The sequence below is a fragment of the Mchenga conophoros genome, linkage group LG23 (assembly GCF_057382185.1).
Source record: "Mchenga conophoros isolate Kocher_MC1m ecotype Shallow Benthic linkage group LG23, M_conophoros_male_GT1.1, whole genome shotgun sequence".
In the NCBI taxonomy this organism is placed as follows: Eukaryota; Metazoa; Chordata; class Actinopteri; order Cichliformes; family Cichlidae; genus Mchenga; species Mchenga conophoros.
In genome coordinates, this window is record NC_140547.1 from 24,687,080 (window position 1) to 24,710,244 (window position 23,165).

Genomic DNA, 23,165 nt, shown 5'->3' on the forward strand with positions numbered 1-23,165 from the left:
AGCCAATCGGAACAGCCGGAAGGAGGGCTCGTGCGCCCGGAGCAAGGCTGGCAAAAAAAAAAAAAATCTGCCAATCACGCCCCGGGTAACCAATCAATGCGGACGCACGGGGGTAAAACACCGCGTCCTCTGGCTGGGAGGTGGGGAGGGTAGAGGACTTGGGGGGTGTTGGAGGGGGGCGGGGCTGTCTGGAAGAGAGAGAGAGAGATATAGAGAGAGAGAGGCAGGGGGAGAGAGAGTGAGAGAACAAGCGAATGAGAGAAGAGGCTCGCGAGCAGCGCCGCGCACTGTTCCACTGGATTGTACTTGAACGGGAGTTTGCGGTTTGGCAGGTTTATACACATCAAAACAGAACAAAGAGACGGGCTCGAGCACGGCCACAGCGCCGGGAAACAAGAGAGGAGAAAAAGAAGAAAGCGAGGGGAGAAATCTCAGCGACTGAATTACAAAAGAACTGAGGACACTCCGCTCATGGTTTCCACATCTACACGGGGACATAAACCGGGACTTTGTACGCTGTGGAGAATTTGCGAGGCTGTTCTTTTTTTTTTTTTTTTTTCCTTCTTCTTCGTGTGTTTTGTTTGTTTTCTGCGGCCACCGAAAGTTTGCTTCGGGACAAGCGCGTGCCGTTTTTCTTATTTGAATTTTTAATGTTCGCAGTCTCACCCCAGCCAGAAACTTTCGAGCCGGACAGCACATGGTTTGAAAAAGGGCTTCTGAAAGACGTGGATGTTTTAATCCCTGCAGTAGAATGTTGTAAACACGAGAGGATTTTATCCACTTTTTTTTCTACTCCAGGATTTTTATTTTATTTTTCCGATGGTGTTTGCCAAAGAGAAAAAAAACCCTCTCCGTACTTTTAAAAGTTTGAATAATTCATGAGATACGATTTGCCTGCTCGAGAGAAGTGACGGTTTTAGAAAAAAAGAAGAAGAAAAAAGGGGGAAGAAAGAGAAAGAGAGAAAGGGAGGGGGGTTATCCACAAACATATTCATAAGGGGCTGACGGAATGGCCACCGCGGCTTCCAATCCTTATCTCCCCACCAATAGCATCTTATCGTCCGGCTCCATCGTGCACTCTGACTCCGGAGGTGGTGGCATGCAGCCGGGCAGCGCTGCGGTTACCTCCGGGTCTGGGGGCTACAGGGGGGACCCCACGGTCAAGATGGTTCAGAGTGACTTTATGCAGGGCGCCATGGCAGCGAGCAACGGGGGGCACATGCTGAGCCATGCCCACCAGTGGGTGACGTCCCTCCCGCACGCCGCCGCGGCCGCAGCGGCGGCCGCTGTGGCCGCGGCGGAAGCCGGGTCCCCCTGGTCGTCGAGCCCGGTCGGGATGACGGGCAGCCCGCAGCAGCAGGACGTGAAAGGATCCGGCAGAGACGACCTGCACACGGGCACGGCTCTACACCACAGGCCCCCCCACCTAGCTCCCCATCAGACTCATGCCGGGAGCTGGGGCAGCACCACGGCGGCTCACATCAACTCCATCTCCGGGGGCCAGCAGCAGCAGCAGTCGCTCATCTACTCCCAGCCCGGAGGCTTCACTGTCAACGGCATGCTGAGCCCGGGCGGACAGAGCCTAGTGCACCCAGGGCTGGTGAGGGGGAACACCCCGGACCTGGACCACGGCAGCCACCACCATCACCATCACCACCAGCATCCGCACCACCAGCACCACGGAGGCGGAGGAGGCGGAGGTGTCAACAGCCACGACCCGCACTCGGACGACGACACGCCGACCTCGGACGACCTGGAGCAGTTCGCCAAGCAGTTCAAGCAGCGGCGGATCAAGCTGGGCTTCACGCAAGCAGACGTGGGCCTGGCTCTGGGCACTCTGTATGGGAACGTCTTCTCGCAGACCACCATTTGCAGGTTCGAGGCTCTGCAGCTCAGCTTCAAGAACATGTGCAAGCTGAAGCCTTTGTTGAACAAGTGGCTCGAGGAGGCCGACTCTTCCACGGGCAGCCCTACCAGCATCGACAAGATCGCGGCGCAGGGGAGGAAGCGAAAGAAGCGCACGTCCATCGAGGTGAGCGTCAAGGGGGCTCTGGAGAGCCACTTTCTAAAATGCCCCAAGCCCTCGGCCCAGGAGATCAGCAGCCTGGCGGACAACTTGCAGCTGGAGAAGGAGGTGGTTAGAGTGTGGTTTTGCAATAGGAGACAGAAGGAAAAACGGATGACGCCCCCGGGAGTGGCGCAGACGCCGGAGGATGTGTACTCTCAGGTCGGCAATGTGAGTGCAGAAACACCGCCCCCCTCCATGGACTGCAAACGAATGTTCAGTGAAACATAGAAACAGCACAGCAGAATATTTTATATCAAATTAAAACTGTTTAGGACATAAAAGCAACACCATACAGACTATCGCCAAGATAGACAAAAAAACAGAAAAAAGACAGCAAAAAACATTTTTTTGATACTGTGATTGTGAGGGAATATGAATGAGACTGCAAAACAAAAACAAGAAAAATACAAAAAAACAAAAATGTGTTATCTATTTTTCACCAGAAACAAAAAACCTTCACCCCTTCCCTTCTTTTTTTCTTTTTGTGTCCTCCCCCCTCTCTTCTTCCAGGCCCTTAAAGAAATGTCTTTACCTAAAAGGTTCCTTCTGCTTTTTTCTTTCAGGGGCATTTTTTAGTAGATTACTTAAAAGATGATGCAAGTGAAGCGAGCGACCAGAGGGTGACAACCACAAGTTCATTCCACCAGGTAATTTTGGCGCATTGAGACAACAACCAAGAGGAAACCCAAGTATTTTTTATTATTATTATCATTATTATTACTATGATTATGACGATGATGATTCCGTTTAAAAAAAAAGAACGAAAGAAAAAGAAAATTCTCTGTCCCTCCAAATCCCCATAAAACAAAAAAGGACAAATTAAAAAATATCACCCCTCATTTCTCATTTTCCTGTGTTTGACTGAAGAAACAACAAAGGACGCTCTTTTTTTCTTTTTGGGGCTTTTACATTTTAATTATTTTTTTGTATATTCAGAAATGGGACTGAACCGCCCCTTTCTACTTCTCCATGCCCAACAATAACAAGAGAGACAGGAGGGGGGGTAAAAACTGCAACTGTGTGAAGAAGAGTGACATCCACGAGGCTTCCTTTATCATTTGCAGCTTCTTTTTGAGGTGGACTGCATGGTTTCACTTATGGAGAATTAGGGATATATTTTTTTCTTCTCCTTCCCTTTTTTGTTTGCCATCTTTGAGGCCCCTCACGAGAAAGAAAAGACGAGCAGGACCAGGACTGACCTGAAAAAAAAAATACAAAATCCTTCACGTGGGAGCTTCTTCGATTCTACCTATTATTATTATTATTAATATTATTATTATTATTATTTAATGGACACCACGAGTGGATTTTTTCTTCTTCATATAAAAACACATATATATATATATTTTTTCCCCCCTCATCAACAAATAGAGACATTTGCAAAAGACTCCAGCTGCACTTCTTTGAGAGAAAAAGGACAAAAAAAGAAAAAAAATTCTGTTGCCAAGTGTGACTGAGTGGGTGCTGTGGATATCCTATTAATGCTGCCCTTTGTAAGCAGTATTCTTTGGTAGGTTTTAATAAACAAAAAGAAAAGAAAATGAAAAAAAACTGTAAAGGCGGCAATATAGATCACTAGATCAGATACTGATCTGAGTTATTTACTTTATATTTTTCATCCAAAAATGACTTGTTTTAATATTTTATTGGGAATACTTTCAACACGGTAATTTATTTTTCTTGCCCCCCACCCTCCCCACCCCTTCCTCCTCCTCAAGGAACTTGTGTAAGATGCTTTCCCCTCTCTTGTTTTTATTGTTTTGTTTTTTTTTTAAAAAATATGTGTAAATATATATGTATATATATTTACATATATATAAAAAAAATTGCCCTTATTTGTTTAATTTTGTTTTCTAAAGGAGCACAAATCACCATAAGCTGACCGTTGTTAGGTAATAAGGGTATATTTTGATGTGATCAGTTTGATTGTAATTTAATTTCAGTAGTGGTTCCGTACGAGCTGATTGAGACACAATAAATTTGTTAGAATGAAACGCAGTCATGTTGTGTTTTCCACTTTTATTTACTCATGTATTTAACACAAAAGCTCAAAAATAATCCAGATGCTGTTATTTGCGTGCACAGCTGCAGAATAATAATAAAACGCGGGATTCATTTATTTAAAAAAAAAAAAAACAGCGCCGGGATTTGTTGATGTAGTAAGAGTGCGTGATGATGGGGTAAAGGTGCAGTAGTGTTCTCATCATCGTCATCATGCCTTAACTGTGTGTGTGTGAGTGGAACATCGCGGTCAGCTGCAGGCCTGCACAGTGCATGTGCTCGTCTGGCTGTTTGTTTACATCTGCTGCCTCTTCAGGGCCTGCGCAAAAAGCAGGAAAGTTAGCCTTCAGGCTGGGAAATGGTTCCTACTTATATTTAAAACAGAAATAAGTAAATAGGATTAAAACGAGTGTCTCTATTGTGTAGTTTTAAAACAAACGACTGTGGTTTTACAGTAATTCTGCTGTTTTGTATATTCACACACACACATATATATATACATATATATGTGTGTGTGTGTGTGTGTGTGTGTGTGTGTGTGTGTGTGTGTGTGTGTGTGTGTGTAATACAGGTACAGTAGGGCGCTGTGGGTTAGTGTCGCTGCTGTGTGGAGCCTCCTGATGTTCTGGGGTTGTGTGTTATGTAATATTTAAGCTCGCAGTCCAGATAAACACACTCAACATCATGTTTGGGGATTTTTTTTCATCCTCCTGCTTTAATTCTGCTCAACATTACGAGAGGCTAATCCGCACAATGATTTCCTTAAGTTAGACTTTATAAGCCGGCTGCCTGGCTCTCCTCTGCCCCTCGCTGTGCAGGTGTGTTTGGGTCCACGGGCTCCATAAACCCGGTGAGGCTGACATGTTGTTTTAGGATCCGGGGCAGTGGGTCACTGAGGTTTTTAAGCACCGAGTGTGTCCACAGCTCAGCACGGTGCAGTCTGACAGGGAAATATACCAGCCAAACAATATCACTAATAGCGCCTGCGCAGACCAAAAAAAGCATCTTGTAATGTTTATCTTCCTGTAGTAAATCTAAATTATTTTTATTATTGTTGTTGTTATCATGCAAATTTTATCACCATGAAAACGTGTCCCTGTCTTTCAAACTTTTTTTTTTAATTTGTACTGAAAATATACAAAATATATAGATATTTTGTTTATTTCACTTTTTTTTCTGGAGTTGTCTTGCTCGCCTATTCAGCAAAAACTCACCAAACGTGTCCTCGCGCTGCAGGATTTTGAATTTCGCGGATGATTTCCCTATACTAGTTGCTTAGCAACTGAATTCAATGATATAGAGAGAAGTGGGCATCATTTTTCTTTGTCTCCATTAGTAAAAGTGGCAGCAGAGGAGGCACGCTGCTGCACGTGAAGCCAGCAAAAACAAAACAAACAAAAAAAAACTTTACACCCTCTCTCGTGCATTTTTGCCTTTTAAAAAAAAATATAATTAATTAAAATATTTTAAAAGGTGCCGGGCTGCTTGTTTAATTGTGTTTAAATTACAAATAAATAAATAAATATGTGGGCGTGCTTATGAGACAGTAAACATTAAAATAAAATAAAAATAAAATACCGCGAGGTTCTAGTTTGGCCTACCTATTGCACGCGCTCATTATGCATGCAGTTCCTGTGCTCCTCTGCATAAAAAAAAAAAACCCCAAAGAGAAAGTCACGTGACTCGCCGAGATAAGACCTTCAGCACAGGCAGGAACAATCGAGGTTCCTCTGCAACAAATCCCACACTTGTGCGTTTACATTGCGTTTATGGATTCCAACCAAAAAAAAAGACACAGACACACACAAAGAAGAGGAAGAAGAAGAAAAATAGCTTTGAGAGCATCCAACAGTTTGCTCTTGCACAAATATCCCAATCTAGAGAGACATTTTTAACCAAAGGGCGACACAAGAAACACACACAGGAGGGAAAAAAAGAGTTTCAAATCTCATAATGGGTTTTGATCCGCCTATTCTCCAACAGCTTTGCCTTTTTCATGGGTTTTCATAGCCGTGTTGGCAGCAGTAGCACGCGGGTGTGCATGCATGTAGGTGTGCGCGCGCGCACCGGTAGGCCCCGGGAGCTGGGAGCGCTTCGCTTTCCCCGCTATTGATTCTGGGGACGACGGTGGCCCGACAGGCTCGCCTCGCCCGTCCGCGCTAATTAAAGCCGCTCGTTGTCACAGCTATGCGCTCTTTAAAACCAGGCTTCAGCAGGGTGGAGGGCGGGTGGAGGGACTCCAGATTTTTCCTATAAATCCAAACTTTTGATGATAAATATTTCATGGGCCTTCAATCAGCCGCCGACACACACACATACACGCAAAGTCTGCTTGAGCGCAAGAAATCTAATAAAAAAAACAGTTACTTAATGAGATTCATATTTCAGTAAATGCTTCTGTTTGAATAAAAATAAATACACGTGTGTCTATTTGACTGCGACGTTCACGCTTGAATACATCCACCCAGACTTACAGGTGTTTGGGTTTGTTTTTCATAACGTTTTTACTGTTTTTAAATTAATAATACGCACCTCTGAAATCATATTTATACCCACCCTGTTTCAGAGGTTTTGAGCGCATTTACCACGCACAGGGTTTCTACTTTTAACAAGGCCCCGCACAACTTCCTCACTTTCTTGGCTCCACTTTCTCTGAAAGCACACCTATGGGGCAGGTGGGTGCCGGTCTCGCCCTCTGACCTGGTGAAAATGTGCATACGCACAACTGGATTCTCCCTTCAAACCCTCCACCCACCCACCCACCCACCCACCCAACCACACACCCACCCCAAAAACCACCACGTTCATATTTACTCCACGTGTCGGGCGCATGAATATGGATTATTCAGAGCTGCTCTCCGCAGGGAGCCTTCCGCTTCCACGTCTACATGGATTTATGTGTGCTGCAGAAGAGAGGGAGAGGGAGAGAGAGACGCTCAGAAAAACCTATCCCCGTCTTCTGACTTCTGATCGTCATTAACAGTGGGTAGGATTTCCAGCCACCATGGCGCTTTATTTCACCCCACTCGTGTCCCGGTTGTCGGGCTGTCATCGTGGAAATTTTACGAGAAATTGTGGGAGCTGCTACAGGGTCAGTTTCAATTTTTGTGTGAAGATAATTCCCCATTTTTAAAAATTTTTATTTTACTATATTTACAATTTAATATACATTCCGCAAACTAATAATAATAGTATATTTTATTATCATAAATCTAGTTTTATTTGTGAGTTATTTGTAATTTATTCTGAATTATTTATTAGTAATTAAGTAAATAGTTTTGTTTATAATTTCATTTATTCGTAATTTATTTTTGTTTGTTTTGAATTCATTTTACAGCAATTGTACAGATTTTTTTCAAACGCACTATAACTAAGGTTGACGCAACTATTTTAGTTATTCTTTTACTAGTCATCGTTATTCTTACCCCATTATTATTAATAATATTGTTATTATTATTATCATCAGTATTTGCATATTTGTATGTAAATATAAAAAGAAAGTGGCATGCTAGACATTTACGGGAGACTTTTTTTCCCTCCTCTTCTCTCGACATCAGAATATCTATCAGAGTCAAACAAAAGCAGTAGATCATAACAGGCCTCCGTGTAAATACAGCTTATCAAGACTCTATTGTGGCAGCAGGGGGAGAAGAAGAAGAAGGAGAAGAAGAAGAAGGAGAGGAGGATGTTTTAAAATATGACGTGACTCTCGGGGGTTTCCTCTCTATAAATTGTGAAGGTCATGGTTTTGTGAGCAGGCAGGATGGATAGGTGGAGGAGGAGGAGGGTGGGGTGAATGGAGTCTGAAGGCAGCTCAGCTCTCACAGAGGTAATGTGCTTCAGCACCTCATCTGCCTGCGTGCATTTCAAAAGCGCAGAAAGCCTGCGCGCTGAAGTCTAATGTTTGTGGGGGTTTTCTACTCCTCTTCCTCTTTTTAAATCTTTAACTTTAACTCAGCAACACGAGAGCTTTGATTAGCAGTTCAGATACAAAATGCTCCATTAAAAAAAACAAAATGATTATTGATTATTTAGACACGAGATTTTCAAAATAAATTCACCTCAAACGCTCCTCCACATCCCTGTAAGTGTTTCTCGCCTTTACACTGATGTGCTTCGGGTTTAAAATACCGCTAAAGTGTTTTTTTAAATTATTATTAGTATCATTGTAATTGTTTGTAATAATCATGTAATAAGCACATAATTCTCATAAGTGCGTCACGGGAATTAAAATTTCTTATTATGAAGGCGGTAAATAAACACACTTACAGGAAAGTTTAGTAGCAGCGAAATTCCTTTTTTTGTTTGTTTGTTTGTTTTAAGTCACACACACACACACACACACACACACACACACACACACACACACACACACACACACACACTATTGCAATAAGTTGTATTTTCCAAAGGAAGTTTTTAGACGAAAAGTAGTCCCGTTTGTTTTTTCTGTTGCGGGTCAGTGCGCAGACTACAGACCCCACACACCCCTCATTAATTATTATATCATATTATATAATATACAACATATACAATATATCAAATGAAATCAGGTGTTCATACGTGTGTGTGCGCGTAATTTTAGTCTCTGCGTGTTGTGTGTGGCTCACTTTGTGTCCCTGAAACGCCTCACTGAGAGGGAAAAGTTATATAGACAAATACAGAAGAAGCCCAGAAAGTGAAACTAGACTTCTAACCCCTCTTCATCCGCCTTTAAGCTCATCAAACACAAATGTGGATCTCTTTTACACTAAAAAAAAAAAAAAAAAAAAGGAAAAAAACTTGAATAAATCCAGCTCACCTGTCAGTTCCCTCCATATTTACCCGCATTAAAGTGACTTAAACAACAACTCCTTCACGTTTTCATGAGTATTTTTCCACAATCAAAGCCTAATCTAATCCAGACATCTTCTCCACACACCCCACCTCCCCCCCGTCCCTCCATGCTCTTTTCTTTTTTTCTTTTCTTATAACCACAGCTTCTCCTCTCCGGTTTCCCTGACCTTACAGCGCCACCCAGTGGACGCTCGAGCTGACTCCCCGTTTGATTTTTCCAGCTCCACTTGTCATTATCTCCAGCAGAATCAACAACATCCTTAATCAGAGTTAATTAATAAACCTGACATTTTCGTTTAGCTCGAGATTGTGTGCAGGTCTGCAAAGGTTTTAAGTCACTTTGTGTCATTTTGTGGACTTCAGGCTGGAAAGTTAGCCATGCAGATACAGGAAATGGGTTTAATGAGCATTTATTTAAAAAAATAAAAATAAAAAATACAATGCTATCCATTATTTATTAATTAAAGCTGAACTTCTTATTGCTTTTTTTATTATCATTATTTAAGCATTACAATCACTGAGCACCGATGGAGTATGTGATGTGTGTTTATCAGACCGACCTGTCAAAATCTCTACATTTTCAGCTTTTCATCACTTAAATAAGAAGCTAAAGAGCTCTTTGGTATCTCCTGTTGGTTCATTGATTGTCTAATCTCCTTTGCAACACTTTTGTACACTTTGTAGCTGTCCAGACGAGTACGGTCTCCAAGTGTTTATGCCATCCAAGTTAATGCCTTCTTCTTGAGCAATCAAAGCAAACAAGTTGAGAACGTTCTGGATGCTTTGAGAGGAAATCTGTTTCTTGCAGATTCAGCTATAGATGTAACCATGTCATCACTGGGAACTTGTTCCTGGTCTTGATATGATTCTTTAAACATTAGGCAGCTTTGGCTGTTTTATCTTTCTCGTTTTTAATTGTTGTAATTTTAATATGTTTGTCTGAAACAGGTCTCTCTTGTAATTGAGACAGTCTCAGTCTAACCTGTATAAATAAAGGTTAAATAAAAAAAAACATTACTTAATAATATTAATAACATTACTGAATATTACTTAATATTTTTGGCTTTATTTATACTACAGCACTTGGGTATTATCGGTGGCTCTAAAAAACCATTTGATGGTAAATATGATAAATATAATATTTTTTTGCAAATTACACACATTTTGCATCTCCCAAAAATAGTAGCTGTTTTCATGCTTATTTTGAAAATTTTATCACCACCTCAAAGGGTTTCCTGTTGGCATCTGTTCAGCTTTTTTCAGTTGTGATGCAGTTTTGGGAGGGGGGGGATTGAGATCTTGTTTTGCAGCATCCTCGGTTAAACACATGCTACACCCGTGCTCATGATCTCACATAAAAGACAGCCAACCGGGCTTTATTTGTAGCCATGGGAACCAGGAAGCTAGTTAGTGATCTTTCACATTTTCTCCTGCTGTAGATTCGGGTGATGCGAGGTTGAGACTGGCTTTTCAGTCTGTGCACATGCGTTTGGAAAAGCTGCTTTGTGGTGTTGTTGTTGTTCCTGCTAAGGCTACACCACTGATCTGTTATCATTAATGTGTTGGTTCTTTTCTGTGAAGAAGCATCTAGTTCACTGTTAGTTTTTAGTTTTATTTAGGTTTGGTGAAAATGGAGGAAATGGCTTTCTTGAACACTTGTTTTTGATTCCATGCAGTAATCTGAGTACTTACTCACTTAATGTATTGATTTTTTCAGTGTTTTTTTTTTTGTTTGTTTTGTTTTGTTTTGTTTTTGTTTTTTTTGTTAATCTAACTGATCCCCCCTCAGATGAAAAAAATGTTGTCAGGGGCTCAAAAATCCTCTTCCATGCCTTTAATGTTTCAGTGAGTTTAATTAGACTAATTTTAAAGTGTGTCTAGGCTACTTTTAGCTTATTTCCAGTTACCCTATAGTTACTTAACTTATAACTTTCTGTACCTGATTTAGTATTTTATCCATTTATCCACTATTCAATTTTAATTTTGTAGCTAACATCTTGTTTCTATGGTTAGCTAACAAATTTAGTTATTTAGCCATACTTATGTTATGTTTAGCTGTACTATTAGCCATATTTCTTTGGCAAATCAATTCATATATATATTATAAACACACTTTTAGCTGTCTATGCTCATCAGTGCATATCAAAACTTGTCAATACATGCTTATCAATAGTTTTATCTGGCTAGTTTGACTCAGTTCATAGTGTTAGCTTAAAATTGAACAGTTAGCTATATTTTGGGCAAAATAACGTAATAATATTATATTCTATCCATACTTTAAGCTTTCATGCTAAAAGTGTTTTACCACTTTTATCAAGCTAGTTCAACTCTTAACTCAGAGTGGTAGCAAATTAAATACTAATTATTTAGCAAATTCATATAGCTGTGGGTTTTTATAAATAATTTTAGCTAGCTACTTTTTTCCCATTATATTTAGCTAATGATCTGCTAATAATTTGTTGAGCTATGCTACTGGATAATATTTCTCCTGGAAGCTATACTTAATTAATTTAAGTTAGCTGCTCTATAACAAGTTTGTTTATTTATTTCAATATTTTTAGTTACTGATTAATAATTTGACTTTGAGCTGTACTTTTTGCAAAACAGTCGCAATTTTGGCTAGCTATTTTATATCAACTGTTAAATTTAGTTAACATTTGTATAAGTGTTTCAGGCATTGATCACTTTTATCAGTGGTGCAGCTGATCTATTTGAATCTTGTATACATTCCCTTTGGCTTCTATTTTCTCACCCTTATCATCTTTATAACCGGTAATCTTACTTCTTCAGATCCAGCCTATCATTTGCATTATCATTAATATTCCTACTTTTAAAGTGTCTTAGTGTTTCAAAGAGTTGCATAAAGTCTCTAAATTTAACACAAAGTGGAGCAAAGTTTAAAACAGAATAATATTCTTGCAGGGACCTTTTGAGATACTCATGGCATGTGTTTCATCTATTCATAAAGTTAGTGAACCCAGCCTGACCTATGACTCTCAGCAAGAGCTTGCTTACTTCTAAAATCTTGTGTCAAAAAGCTGGTCAACATTTTGAAGCACTCACAGCTTTTGTGGACGCCTACTGACAGCCGGCTGCCAACAACTTCTATTTATGTTGGCTCTGAAAAAACAACAGTACAGAGAGGGGGATTCAGAAGGTGCCAAGTTATGACTTGGTAACCTCAAAAAGCAGAGAAAAAGAAGTGATTCTCCAAAGACGCGCCAAACACTTTCTGCTTACAAGCAGACAAACATCACATGGGGACGGCTTCTCTCAAATAGACATGGATTTGGAGGCAGATGTTTTTGTAGTTTGGGCTTTGAGGAGGTAATTCTGGGGACATTTTGGATTTGGTGTCAGGATATCCAAGATCAGAATGTGGTTTAGCTCTTTGGGACCGTTTCAGTGTGTCTACATGTAAAAATGTGAACATAAGTGTACAATAATGTTTCTCACCATAGGCCTGCACATTAGATTTTACCAGTGTCCTATCCCAGGGAGCATCACGGAGCGGTGACGGATCTACAAGCCAGACAGATCGATGGCTAGGGGACAGAGACAGGGGTCGGTTGGTCCTCAGGGGTGCGTCGGTGACATCTCCTGCTGCAGCTCGCCGGCCAGCCGCCAGCTCGGGTCAGCCATCCCAGCCGGCCCGTTCGCTCTGGCAGCAGTTACCAAGGTGACAGCATGTCAGCGCAGCCCCACAGCGCCACTGAGGGCAGGAGGGAAGGGCGGAGGGGAGCGAGCAGGGAGCCAGATGCATCACCAGTTCTGATGGGTTTGTCAATACTGCTTAGATCCAGGGGGAGCAGAGCCCGCCGTGACACACGCTGGGCCTCTCCAGAGAGCCAACACACACACACTCCCTCACACACCATCCTAATGCTGTAGGTGCAGTTTGCCTCATGGGCACTTACTTTATATCTCTAAATGAAACCTTTGCAGGATATTGTCTTGTCCCAGTTAATGCAAACACCTCTGGGAAGATATAGACACCATCGTTTACAGTATGATACATACAGATATGTATTCACATGGGTATATGTTAGCAAGTTAGATCTCCAACAAGCTCCAGTATCCCTTCACTGACCCCACCTATCATATTCCAGTCTTTAGATTAGTTTGATAAACCTTCATTCTTACTCATTTTTGGAGGCAACCCCCAAACCCTGAATGTTTCTACTATGACTCCAATAGAAGAATATTTAACTTACTTAAGTCGAGTTCTACAATGTCAAAAGTTTTGCCATTGCATAATATATTAGTTACGTTTTATATATAAATACTTAGCTAGGTTAATTATTACAGCTAATGTAGCTTTCTTTCTCTGCCATTTCTTTTAAATTTAGCTACACATTAGATAAATATTTGGTATTTAATAACATATTAGTCACATATTTTAAATATTTAGCTACATAATAGCTAAATATTATGTAGCTAAATAATACATAATATTATTATGTATTAGATACATATTTTAGATTTTTTTATTTGTTACTTTTAGCTAGCTATATTTATTGCTTTTAGATAAGTCTTAATGCTGCACTTCTACCATTTGCTAATACTTTAGCACAGTTCATTCACTGCAAGAGGGTCCTGAATTTAAACCCTAGATCTATATGCCAGACCTTCTGGGTGAATTTTTTATGTTCACTCTGTGCTTTCCCAAGTTTCCTCTGGAGCTCTATTTTTCCCCCCAATATCAAAAGTATCCTAGGTTAACACTTCCTGTTTTGGCCCAATAGAGTCTAACAAAATGGAGTCTATTTTAGCTTCTAGGTTGATAGATTAGTTGCTAATCTTTCCACAAGGCTCTTTAAAACTGCAAAATTGGTTAGCAGGTACACATATTTAGTCTGACAGGTACCTCAACACAAACCCTAACCATTGTCAAAAAACAACTCATAACCATAAAATGTACTAGATTACCTGACAGATTCCAGCATGTTTGTCTTAGAAATTCACACAGACATGTCGGGTGACACAACTATTGTGTTCTGGACTTATTTGCACAACTGGTTTTGAAAAATTAAACCATCATCATGAGTTATATCCTCTATGGTTACACAGATAAAAAGCACATTCTGTTCCATTCATACAGTTAGAAAGGATTTATGAGGCTGTTAGATATACAACTGCAAGTCATTTAAATGATTTCAGTATAGTAGGTATGCTCTGCTTACAGTGCCTATTATAACAAAGTAAAGTGAGAGTACTGAGACTGGTTAAATATGCAGTTGTTAGCGTGCCTGAACATTGAGTTGATGGTTCAATTTCAAGATAGCTTTGATATGTAGACAAAAACATGTAGTGTTTGATGATGTAAAGCATTAATCTCACAACTCAATGCACAAGTGGCCATAAATTGTCAAATGTTACATTTTATTTCACTCACTGTGTGCTTACACACCACTCTGCATTTAATTATTAGTTATAGATAGTCTCTGGTCCTCTTCCACAGCATGTCTTTGGCCTGTCTTTTTCCCATCACCCCCAACCAGTCATGACAGATGGCCGCCCCACCCTGAGTCCACCTCTGCTGGAGGTTTCTTCCTGTTAAAAGGGAGTTTTTCCTTCCCACTGTCACCAAAGCACTTGCTCATAGGGGTCATATGATTATTGGGTCTTTACCTTACAAGCTAAAGGACCTTGAAGCAGCTGTTGTTGTGATTTGGCACTATATAAATAATATTGAATTGAATTTGAGTTTTTGTGTTGTTGTCTTTGACCTAACGTTGCTGTGTTTTGGACTTTAGAGGCACCGTATTTGACCGACAGAACTGTTTGAATCAATTATTGATACGTCACAACACAAATCCAAGTATTGTTTCATTTGTATGAAGCACCTGTGTCACAGTCTTTACCCTGTAGGGAACAGTGACATACTACAAACTCACATATACAGGGTGGGCCATTTATATGGATACACCGTAATAAAATGGGAATGGTTGGTGATATTAAAGTCCTGTTTGTGGCACATTAGTATATGTGAGGGGGCAAACTCCTCAAGATGGGTGGTGACCATGGTGTCCATTTAAAAGTCGGCCATCTTGGATACAACTTTTGTTTTTTCAATAGGAAGAGGGCCATGTGACACATCAAACTTATTGGTAATGTCACAAGAAAAACAATGGCGTGCTTGGTTTCAACGTAACTTTATTCTTTCATGAGTTATTTACAAGTTTCTGACCACTTATAAAATGTGTTCAATGTGCTGTCCATTGTGTTGGATTGTCAATGCAACCCTCTTCTCCCACTCTTCACACACTGATAGCAACACCACAGGAGAAATGCCAGCACAGGCATCCAGTATCCGTAGTTTCAGGTGCTGCACATCTCGTATCTTCACACCATAGACAATTGCCTTCAGATGACCCCAAAGATAAAAGTCTAAGGGGGTCAGATCGGGAGACCTTGGGGGCCATTCAACTGGCCCACGATGACCAATCCACTTTCCAGGAAACTGTTCATCTAGGAATGCTCGGACCTGGCACCCATAATGTGGTGGTGCACCATCTTGCTGGAAAAACTCAGGGAACGTGCCAGCTTCAGTGCATAAAGAGGGAAACACATCATCATGTAGCAATTTCACATATCCAGTGGCCTTGAGGTTTCCATTGATGAAGAATGGACCCACTATCGTTGTACCCCATATACCACACCAAACCATCACTTTTGTTGTTCCATCAGTCTTGGAGGGATCCATCCAAGGGTTAGTGTCAGACCAATAGCGGTGGTTTTGTTTGTTAACTTCACCATTCACATAAAAGTTTGCCAATCTTTGTTTTGCCCATTCTACAAATTCTGTGCGCCGATCTGGGTCATCCTCGTTGAGATGCTGCAGTAGCTGGAGTTTGTAAGGGTGCCATTTGTGAGTAGCTAATATCCGCCGAAGGGATGTTCGACTAATGCCACTCTCCAGTGACATGCGGCGAGTTCTACGCTGTGGGCTCTTGTTGAATGAAGCTAGGACAGCCACTGATGTTTCTTCATTAGTGACAGTTTTCTTGCGTCCACATTTTGGCAAATCCAACACTGAACCAGTTTCACAAAACTTAGGAAGCAGTTTGCTAACTGTACCATGGGAGATGGGTGGTCTCGTAGGGTGTCTTGCATTGAAATCTGCTGCAATGACCCGGTTACTGCTTTCACCAGATATCAACACAATTTCGATCCGCTCCTCATGTGTTAACCTCTTCGACATGTCAATGGCTGTGAACAAAGAGAAACTTGTAAATAACTCATGAAAGAATAAAGTTACGTTGAAACCAAGCACACCATTGTTTTTCTTGTGACATTACCAATAGGTTTGATGTGTCACATGGCCCTCTTCCTATTGAAAAAACAAAAGTTGTATCCAAGATGGCCGACTTCTAAATGGCCACCATGGTCACCACCCATCTTGAGGAGTTTGCCCCCTCACATATACTAATGTGCCACAAACAGGACTTTAATATCACCAACCATTCCCATGTTATTACGGTGTATCCATATAAATGGCCCACCCTGTACTACCATTAACAGTATCTTCACAGACTCAGAAACACTCCTCTGCACATGCCCACATGCTGGATAGAGCACATATTTTGTTGTACTCCTGTATCCACACAACAATATTTACAGGGCCACACACTCCTGACTGAATGATTATTTGAGGATTAAGCTGTTGGTGCAGGACTCAAGCTGACAGATAAAAATTACAGTAGTGTGTGCAGCGGGACCAAAGAGAGCGAGGAAGAAAGAAAGAGAGAGAGAGAGAGAGAGAGAGAGCACGCCTGGCCCATCTGACTCTGTATCTCATTAACCAAAGTGAGGGGCAATGGGGGGGCGGTTGGAAAAGTAGCATCAGCCAGAGGAGCTCAGAGGAGCTCGCAGTGTAACCATTTCTAGGCCGTGGATTTAATAGATTACTAATGATCGGCCACAGGTTTTTCCAAGTTAGACATTAAAAGGCGGACGCCCAAACTGAGATCATTGCTAATCCGTAGGTTTTCACCTCTCCCGAAGCCCCGCTTTGATATGTGAAGAAGAGCGGCGTACACATGCTTGAATTCAAAGCTGTTAGTTTTGGGGAAGGAGAGGTTTACGGCTAATCTAACGCTCCTATCTCGGCGTGGAGAGGTGTCGTTGAAGAAGAAGGTGTGAGGATATGCAGAGCACCTGCGATTCCACACAGGCTCTATATCCAATCTGACCAATCCTCTTAGCAAGAGAGAGCTGAGCTCTGCCCTCCCTCGAGAAGTCTCTTTTTCATTATGTCAGTGTTTAATGCCTAACGAGGGAGAGGAGAGAGGTAAAAATATATATGTATAGTGTAGCTTTGGCAGAGCTTGTTTGCAGCTAATGCCAGAGTGCTACTGTCAATTTTTCATGGCAGTTTCACAACCACCACGATGTCTGCATCCTCTCCGTCCTTCCAGTCGACATGAGCTTGCAGGAGAAAAGTGAAAAACCCGATTTAAAGACTTTACGTGCGCTCTACCTCTGGCGCGTCGCAACACGACTTTAGCAATTAGCAAACACGGAGGTTGCCTGCACTCGAACGCCATTCGAATGGCTTCCGCTGCCGTTTAAAAGCTTTGCTCGCTGAAATAAAAGTAATTAATTGGTGTTATACACCAAGGACATAATTATCTTTTCCAGTAACTGGCACATATTTAATTACCAGTAATTGTTCCCCGAGCCTTGTTCAAAAGTGTTGTGTGCACCAGACAGTTCTGATATATTATACACTAATCCTGCACTTGATACTCAGTCAATTAGGAAATGTGTGTCAAAGAGCAATCATGTAAACAGCACTGTGGAACAACACACATCCTTCTGAGACATGGGCCTTCATCGGTGTCCTTGCACACACACACACACATCTGTCTGCAGCTCCTCCTCAGGGTACAAATCCCTACCTATCCCATTCCTTCCCAAGGTGTTAATGCCTGCCAGATTGGAGAAAAGTAATGTGAGATCATTTCGCAACAAAGGCCACAGATACTGATTAACACGGGGGGCTGCTTTCTCGCCAAGTGGTGCGGTCCCATTTAAAAAGCTAAATTTACTCCCCTGTGCCTTGGGGTGTGTGGGGCCAGAGGCTGCAGTGGGGCCCTTGAACATGAGAACAGGGTTTAATAAGTAAACAGGAGAGGCAGAGCAAGGCGCTTCTGATCAGGGCTTATTTGCCCAGCCGAGCCCCTGGTACGCGCTACTAGCTGATTAGCCCTGCCGATTGTACCTTGTAATTGCAGTGCCTTGACCCCCTCCAGGCAAATATTAGATTTTAGTGGTTTAACCTTTCCAGTCGTCAGAGCGGGGTAAATTGCCCGACCAGATGTTAAGGAGCCCAGCGGTAGTCCGCAGCCCTTCTGATCAGCAGGGAAAAAGAGCTTACAGATTGAACCTTTTCTTTTTAATATTGTCTCAATTTCCTCTGGCCTTTCAAGCTGATTTTTCGCAGCGGTTTCCTTCCCCGAGAAACGGTCATACTCCGATCCTTATCCCTCCTCCTCTGATGTCGGGTTACAAGCGAGACGTATTATTTAAAATCAGTCCAGTCACAGTCATTAGCAAGGGACAAATGATCAATGACGAGATCAATGGCAGATATTAACCTAGCAATCAGCTCTTCAGTCGAGTCACTCTGACAATTTGTCAGCTGGGGAGGTTTAACACATCCACTGGGACGCCATGCAGGGGGGAGATGATGCCTGTTTACGCCACTGTTACTGTTTTAAAGAAGCACAGAGAGAAGATACCCTTGTAAGGAACACATTGCAGACGAAGCTACACGGCCTCCATTTTCTTTGCCTTATTTTCCACCCAAAGCTCTCCCTCTCTCTGACAGTAAGGCGGTGATTGATGTGGGACTCGCACAAAGCGTCCGTCCAGATGAAGCAAAGTGAAAACATTACTGCTAAAGCTGGAATTTCCCCTCGACTCTTCTGATCAGACCCAGCATTTGAAAAATTCTCCCAAATATGCAAATCTGCTCCCGACCGGAGGCCTGGTTTTGATCAGTCTTTGGAAGCCTGAAGAGGTGTGCCTAGCCAAAGCATAACTTTGAAAAGGTCAAAGACACCACCTCGTTCTTTCGTTCATGATCTTATATGTGGTACGACCCCTGTGTTCTCATGCTTTCACACACTTGCGCATGCAAGCCTTTGGAGGAAACCGTTATAGGATACAACAGGATGAGGATGAGGATGGCGGAGGGGCAGCGGAAGTTATACTTAGGTCATTCCCAGACGTTATGAGAGATCTCGGGTTTCTAGATCCAGATCCTCTTCCTTCCCACCAGGCTAGGGCTAAGGAGGCTGGCAGCTGCGTCTCTAGGCCCTGCTTCACCCCTCGTCTAATAGTTTCCTTCCTCCCTGAGCCTCTCACCTTAAAAAACAGTTGGATTGGAGAAGGGCAGGAAAAATAGTCATCTTTTCATCCCAGCGATGGACTGAAGTAACCCTTCAGCTGGAGAGGTAACCGAATACTGCCTCCTGCTTGCTGTCTGAGAGGACAGCAAGGAGAGGCCAAGAGGAGAGGGGGGCACGCAAAGTGGTTCCATGTGAGAAATGGAAGTGAAGTCTGGGAAAGACAAAGATTGTCACCCTTGACACCCCTCCATCTCCCTCCTTGCCGACCAACTCAAACCGCCTTACCGATCTTTGTCTTCCAGCGAGGCTCGAACGTCAGACAGTGTTGCTTTGTAGAAACTGGGGTCATGTCGGTGCAAAGAAATCATTTTTGACTGAATTTGAACATCATCGGCTCCAGCTGTGGGCCCACCCATATTTCCACCATCATGGCACTGGTGTGTAGCCAGTTCTGCCTCTGGCTTCTGAAATGGGGGATACCACATAGAGTTTGAGAAGCATAGGCTACATTCACACTGCAGGCGAAAGCGCATCAAATCCGACTTTTTTGACCCTATGCAACCCATATCCGATCATGTTATTACAGTGTGAACGGCACAAATCCGATATTTTCAAATCCGATCTGGGTCACTTTCGTATGTGGTACTGAATCCGATACATATCCGATGTTTTAGAAAGCGACTGCTGTTTGAACGGTCATGTCGCATTAAATCTGTCTTTTACGTCACTGACACAAGACAGACGCCAATTATCAGTGCCAGAGAAGACATCGTGAACGCTTCCTGGCCATCCAGTGAAACTGTTAGGAAGACAACGTGAACATTTTATTTGTACTGTACAATCTGCAGATTCTGACAGAAATCTTCAACTATCATTTGAAGCACCGCTCCTCTCTAAAACAGCAATAAGGATCATTATTAGGCCATTTGTAAATAACAAAATAACTTTATAACTTAAAGCAAAATTGGGAAACGTAAAGTCCGAAACAAATCTTTATATTAAGAGCCATCAGTCAAACAATACTGTTTGGTCTGGGTCTAAACAGAGCGCGTTGTGTGTGACGTCTTCTTTTGCGCCTGCGGGACACTTTGAGGGTTCACACTGGAGCGCGTTTGTTGTCACATTTTATTTGTAGTGTGAACAAGCAGACAAAAAAATCAGATTTGATCAAAAAATCGGAATTGAGCATTAAGACCTGCAGTGTGAACATAGCCATAGACACTGTAAAATGCTGCTGTTTGGCCCTAATCTGAAGACGTTTGCTTCTGAACGCTTGAGGAGAATAAAAGCATTAAGTCTCTCAGGGTGTAGACGGTTAATTATTACCGCCTAGAATCAGAAACAAGACCACTAAAGATGTGCTCATTTGCTACACATCGATGTTATTTATCGTTGATCTCAAAGGAGCTCATCTCATAATTAAATACCTTTTAATAGGAGCGAACTCCTTATAAGAGCCATTAGGTGGTGTTCATTTCTAAACTTAGTGATAGCTCTATTCTATCTGAGAAAATAAAAAGTTTTACATTATTTTTTAAGATAACTGTTTTTACTGAAACCCATTGAGCAAAAGGATGTTTACACACCTTAAACTTTGATTTAATGAATTAATGGATATTTAAAAATGTTTCAATGATCAGCAATTCATGCAAAGGTTAAAAAGCGCGGAAATCAACCCTGTTCTACCTCTACTTTTAAGTGCTTAAAGATGAAAATTTTTTCTGGCATTTCTGCTCAAAAAAGCAGATTTGATAGGGTCAAAAGCTGTGGAAGGATTACCAAGCCCTTATTTTGACAACTCGCGTTTGCAGTTTCAAGAAATAACTTTCAGTCTTAGACCATTTTTCTGTGGGTTTGAATTTCAGCATCTCACATCTGGCAAACTCCACACACACATGTCTCTATAAAATATGAGTAGAGTTTTATAAAAAGAACAGGCCTCAGTTAGCGCGTTAAATGCTAAAGTTCATGACAGCACAATTAGAAAAACACTGAACACATATTACTTGTTTAGAAGTGTTTCCAAGAAAAGGCTTCTTCTCTCTAAAATGAGCACTGCAGCACAGCTTAGGTTTGCAAAGTAACATCTAAACAAACCACAAGACTTCTGGAACAATGTCCTTTGGACAGACGAGACCAAAGTGGACATGTCTGGTCATAATGCACAAAACCATGCTGCTGAAGGTGGTTCTGCAAGCTACTGAATCATGGGGTGGACTTAGTGTTTCACAGGACTCTCGACAGTCTTTTTCATATAAGTATATACATTTATGGTGTGTATTACTTATTTCATTCTAATTCTGCTCTCTTCTTCAGTCTACTCCCGATTTACCCGCCTCCTGAAGCTGCTGGTGCAGCAGCAGCTCCAGTCTGTTCAGGTAGCTTTCAACCCCTTGTGGAGCCACTCTGAGGAGGAGGCCTAATATCTGCAGACATCTATGGCCACCGCCCAATCTGTTGCATGCTCCATTCATTTCACGCACTGCCAGAAGTGCTTTGTAATTATCCTGATATTGATGAAGGCTGATTCCAGCAGGTAATCGCTGGCAGTTCAGCTGTTTTTACGCATCTCAGCAAAATGTCTCTATCCATTACCAGTGGCAAATTAATTTCCACTCAATGGCCATACTCGTTGATAATCTCTGAATCAGTGTGTGTGTGTGTGTGTGTGTGTAAGAAGAACGATAAGTAATTCCTGTCAGAGCTCTGAACCATAGCATATAACTTGCTTTACCCCACACTGTGGGTGTTAGCCTGACACTACATAGTACACTCTGTGTTTTAGTCTCTGTGTGTATTGACTATTGGTTAAAGTAACAGTTTTTAAATGCTGCAGGGGTGGAAATGTTGTTCATTTTCTTTAATATTATACAATTACTCATTTTAAACAGTATGACTTTATTAATAACCAAGTGCTAGGAAGACGGGCCTGAGAATGGAAAAAGAAATTGATAGAGGAGCTGGAAATGGGAATAGGAACAGTAGTGGGATTTGAAATAGAAATGGGCATGGAGAAACTGGAATAGACTGGAATGATAGTGGTGTAAATGGGAAATGAAGTAAGCCAACTGGGAGTAAGGACACAAAAGACAGGAATATAAATGGACTAGAGATAGGAAAATACACTCACTGGACACTTTATTAGGTGCACCTTGATAGTAAAGGGCTGAATCACCTTTTGCCTTCAGAGCTTTCTTACTTGTTTGTGGTATAAATTCAGAAAGATGCTTCCAAGACTCATAAAGACTTAATGTTTAATGTAACTAGAGCCAGTGATCCAGATCGTAGTTACTCTCTGGTCCTTATGTGGTATCATGAGTCTCCACAAACAACAGAAACACCGACCAAACAAAGTGAAGCTCAGAGCTCTGCTCAGGAGCTGAATAAGCATTTTCTCCATTCTGTTGTTCACAATGAACCAGCTGTATGCTAAACAATATGCAGCATGTCAAGGTCACTGTGTGTGTCCCCAGTGGCCTAATGGATAAGGCACTGGCCTTCTAAGCCAGGGATTGTGGGTTCGAGTCCCATCTGGGGTGATTTCCAGAAGAGTGGCGCAGCGGAAGCGTGCTGGGCCCCTAACCCAGAGGTCGATGGATCAAAACCATCCTCTGCTAGCACTTTTAGACAGAAGCTGGATTAGAAATGGTTCCTCTTTGCACTCACTGGCCATGTCTTTAAATCTTCACAGATTTAACAAGGTGCTGGAAACATTCCTCAAAGATTTTGTTGGAGGCCTATCTCCCCTCACCACACTCCCTGCCAGCAACTGATGCCCTCAGGGGTCGGTGCGTTGGTGGTTCTTGGTGTCCGGGGCTGGGCACTCAGGTATGTACCAGCTCACTCCTGGTGACTACTTGGCGGGGCCTGGTGCCTGTTGCTTGGTCAGGCCTCTTCCGGGG

The 23,165-nt window shown here is 42.0% G+C and overlaps 1 protein-coding gene and 1 non-coding gene across 2 annotated transcripts; both read left to right on the forward strand.

Moving 5' to 3' along the window:
• Nucleotides 1-242: 242 nt before the first annotated feature.
• Nucleotides 243-4,066, forward strand: LOC146547279 (POU domain, class 3, transcription factor 3-B). Its single transcript, XM_085264011.1, has 2 exons — nucleotides 243-2,236; nucleotides 2,632-4,066. The coding sequence occupies exons 1-2, from the start codon at nucleotides 1,010-1,012 to the stop codon at nucleotides 2,731-2,733; spliced, it is 1,329 nt and encodes a 442-aa protein (XP_085120137.1). The 5' UTR covers nucleotides 243-1,009; the 3' UTR covers nucleotides 2,734-4,066.
• An 18,663-nt stretch (nucleotides 4,067-22,729) lies between these two features.
• On the forward strand, nucleotides 22,730-22,802 carry trnar-ucu (transfer RNA arginine (anticodon UCU)). Its single transcript has one exon. It is a non-coding gene; the product is annotated as a tRNA-Arg (tRNA).
• The last annotated feature ends 363 nt before the right edge of the window (nucleotides 22,803-23,165 follow it).

Excerpts from the sequence above, each read along its gene's own strand:
- LOC146547279 (XM_085264011.1), top strand. The coding sequence starts at position 1,010 with ATGGCCACCGCGGCTTCCAATCCTTATCTCCCCACCAATAGCATCTTA. Across the intron at positions 2,237-2,631 it reads TGTACTCTCAGGTCGGCAAT|GGGCATTTTTTAGTAGATTA; the intron begins GTGAGTGCAGAA and ends TTTTTCTTTCAG.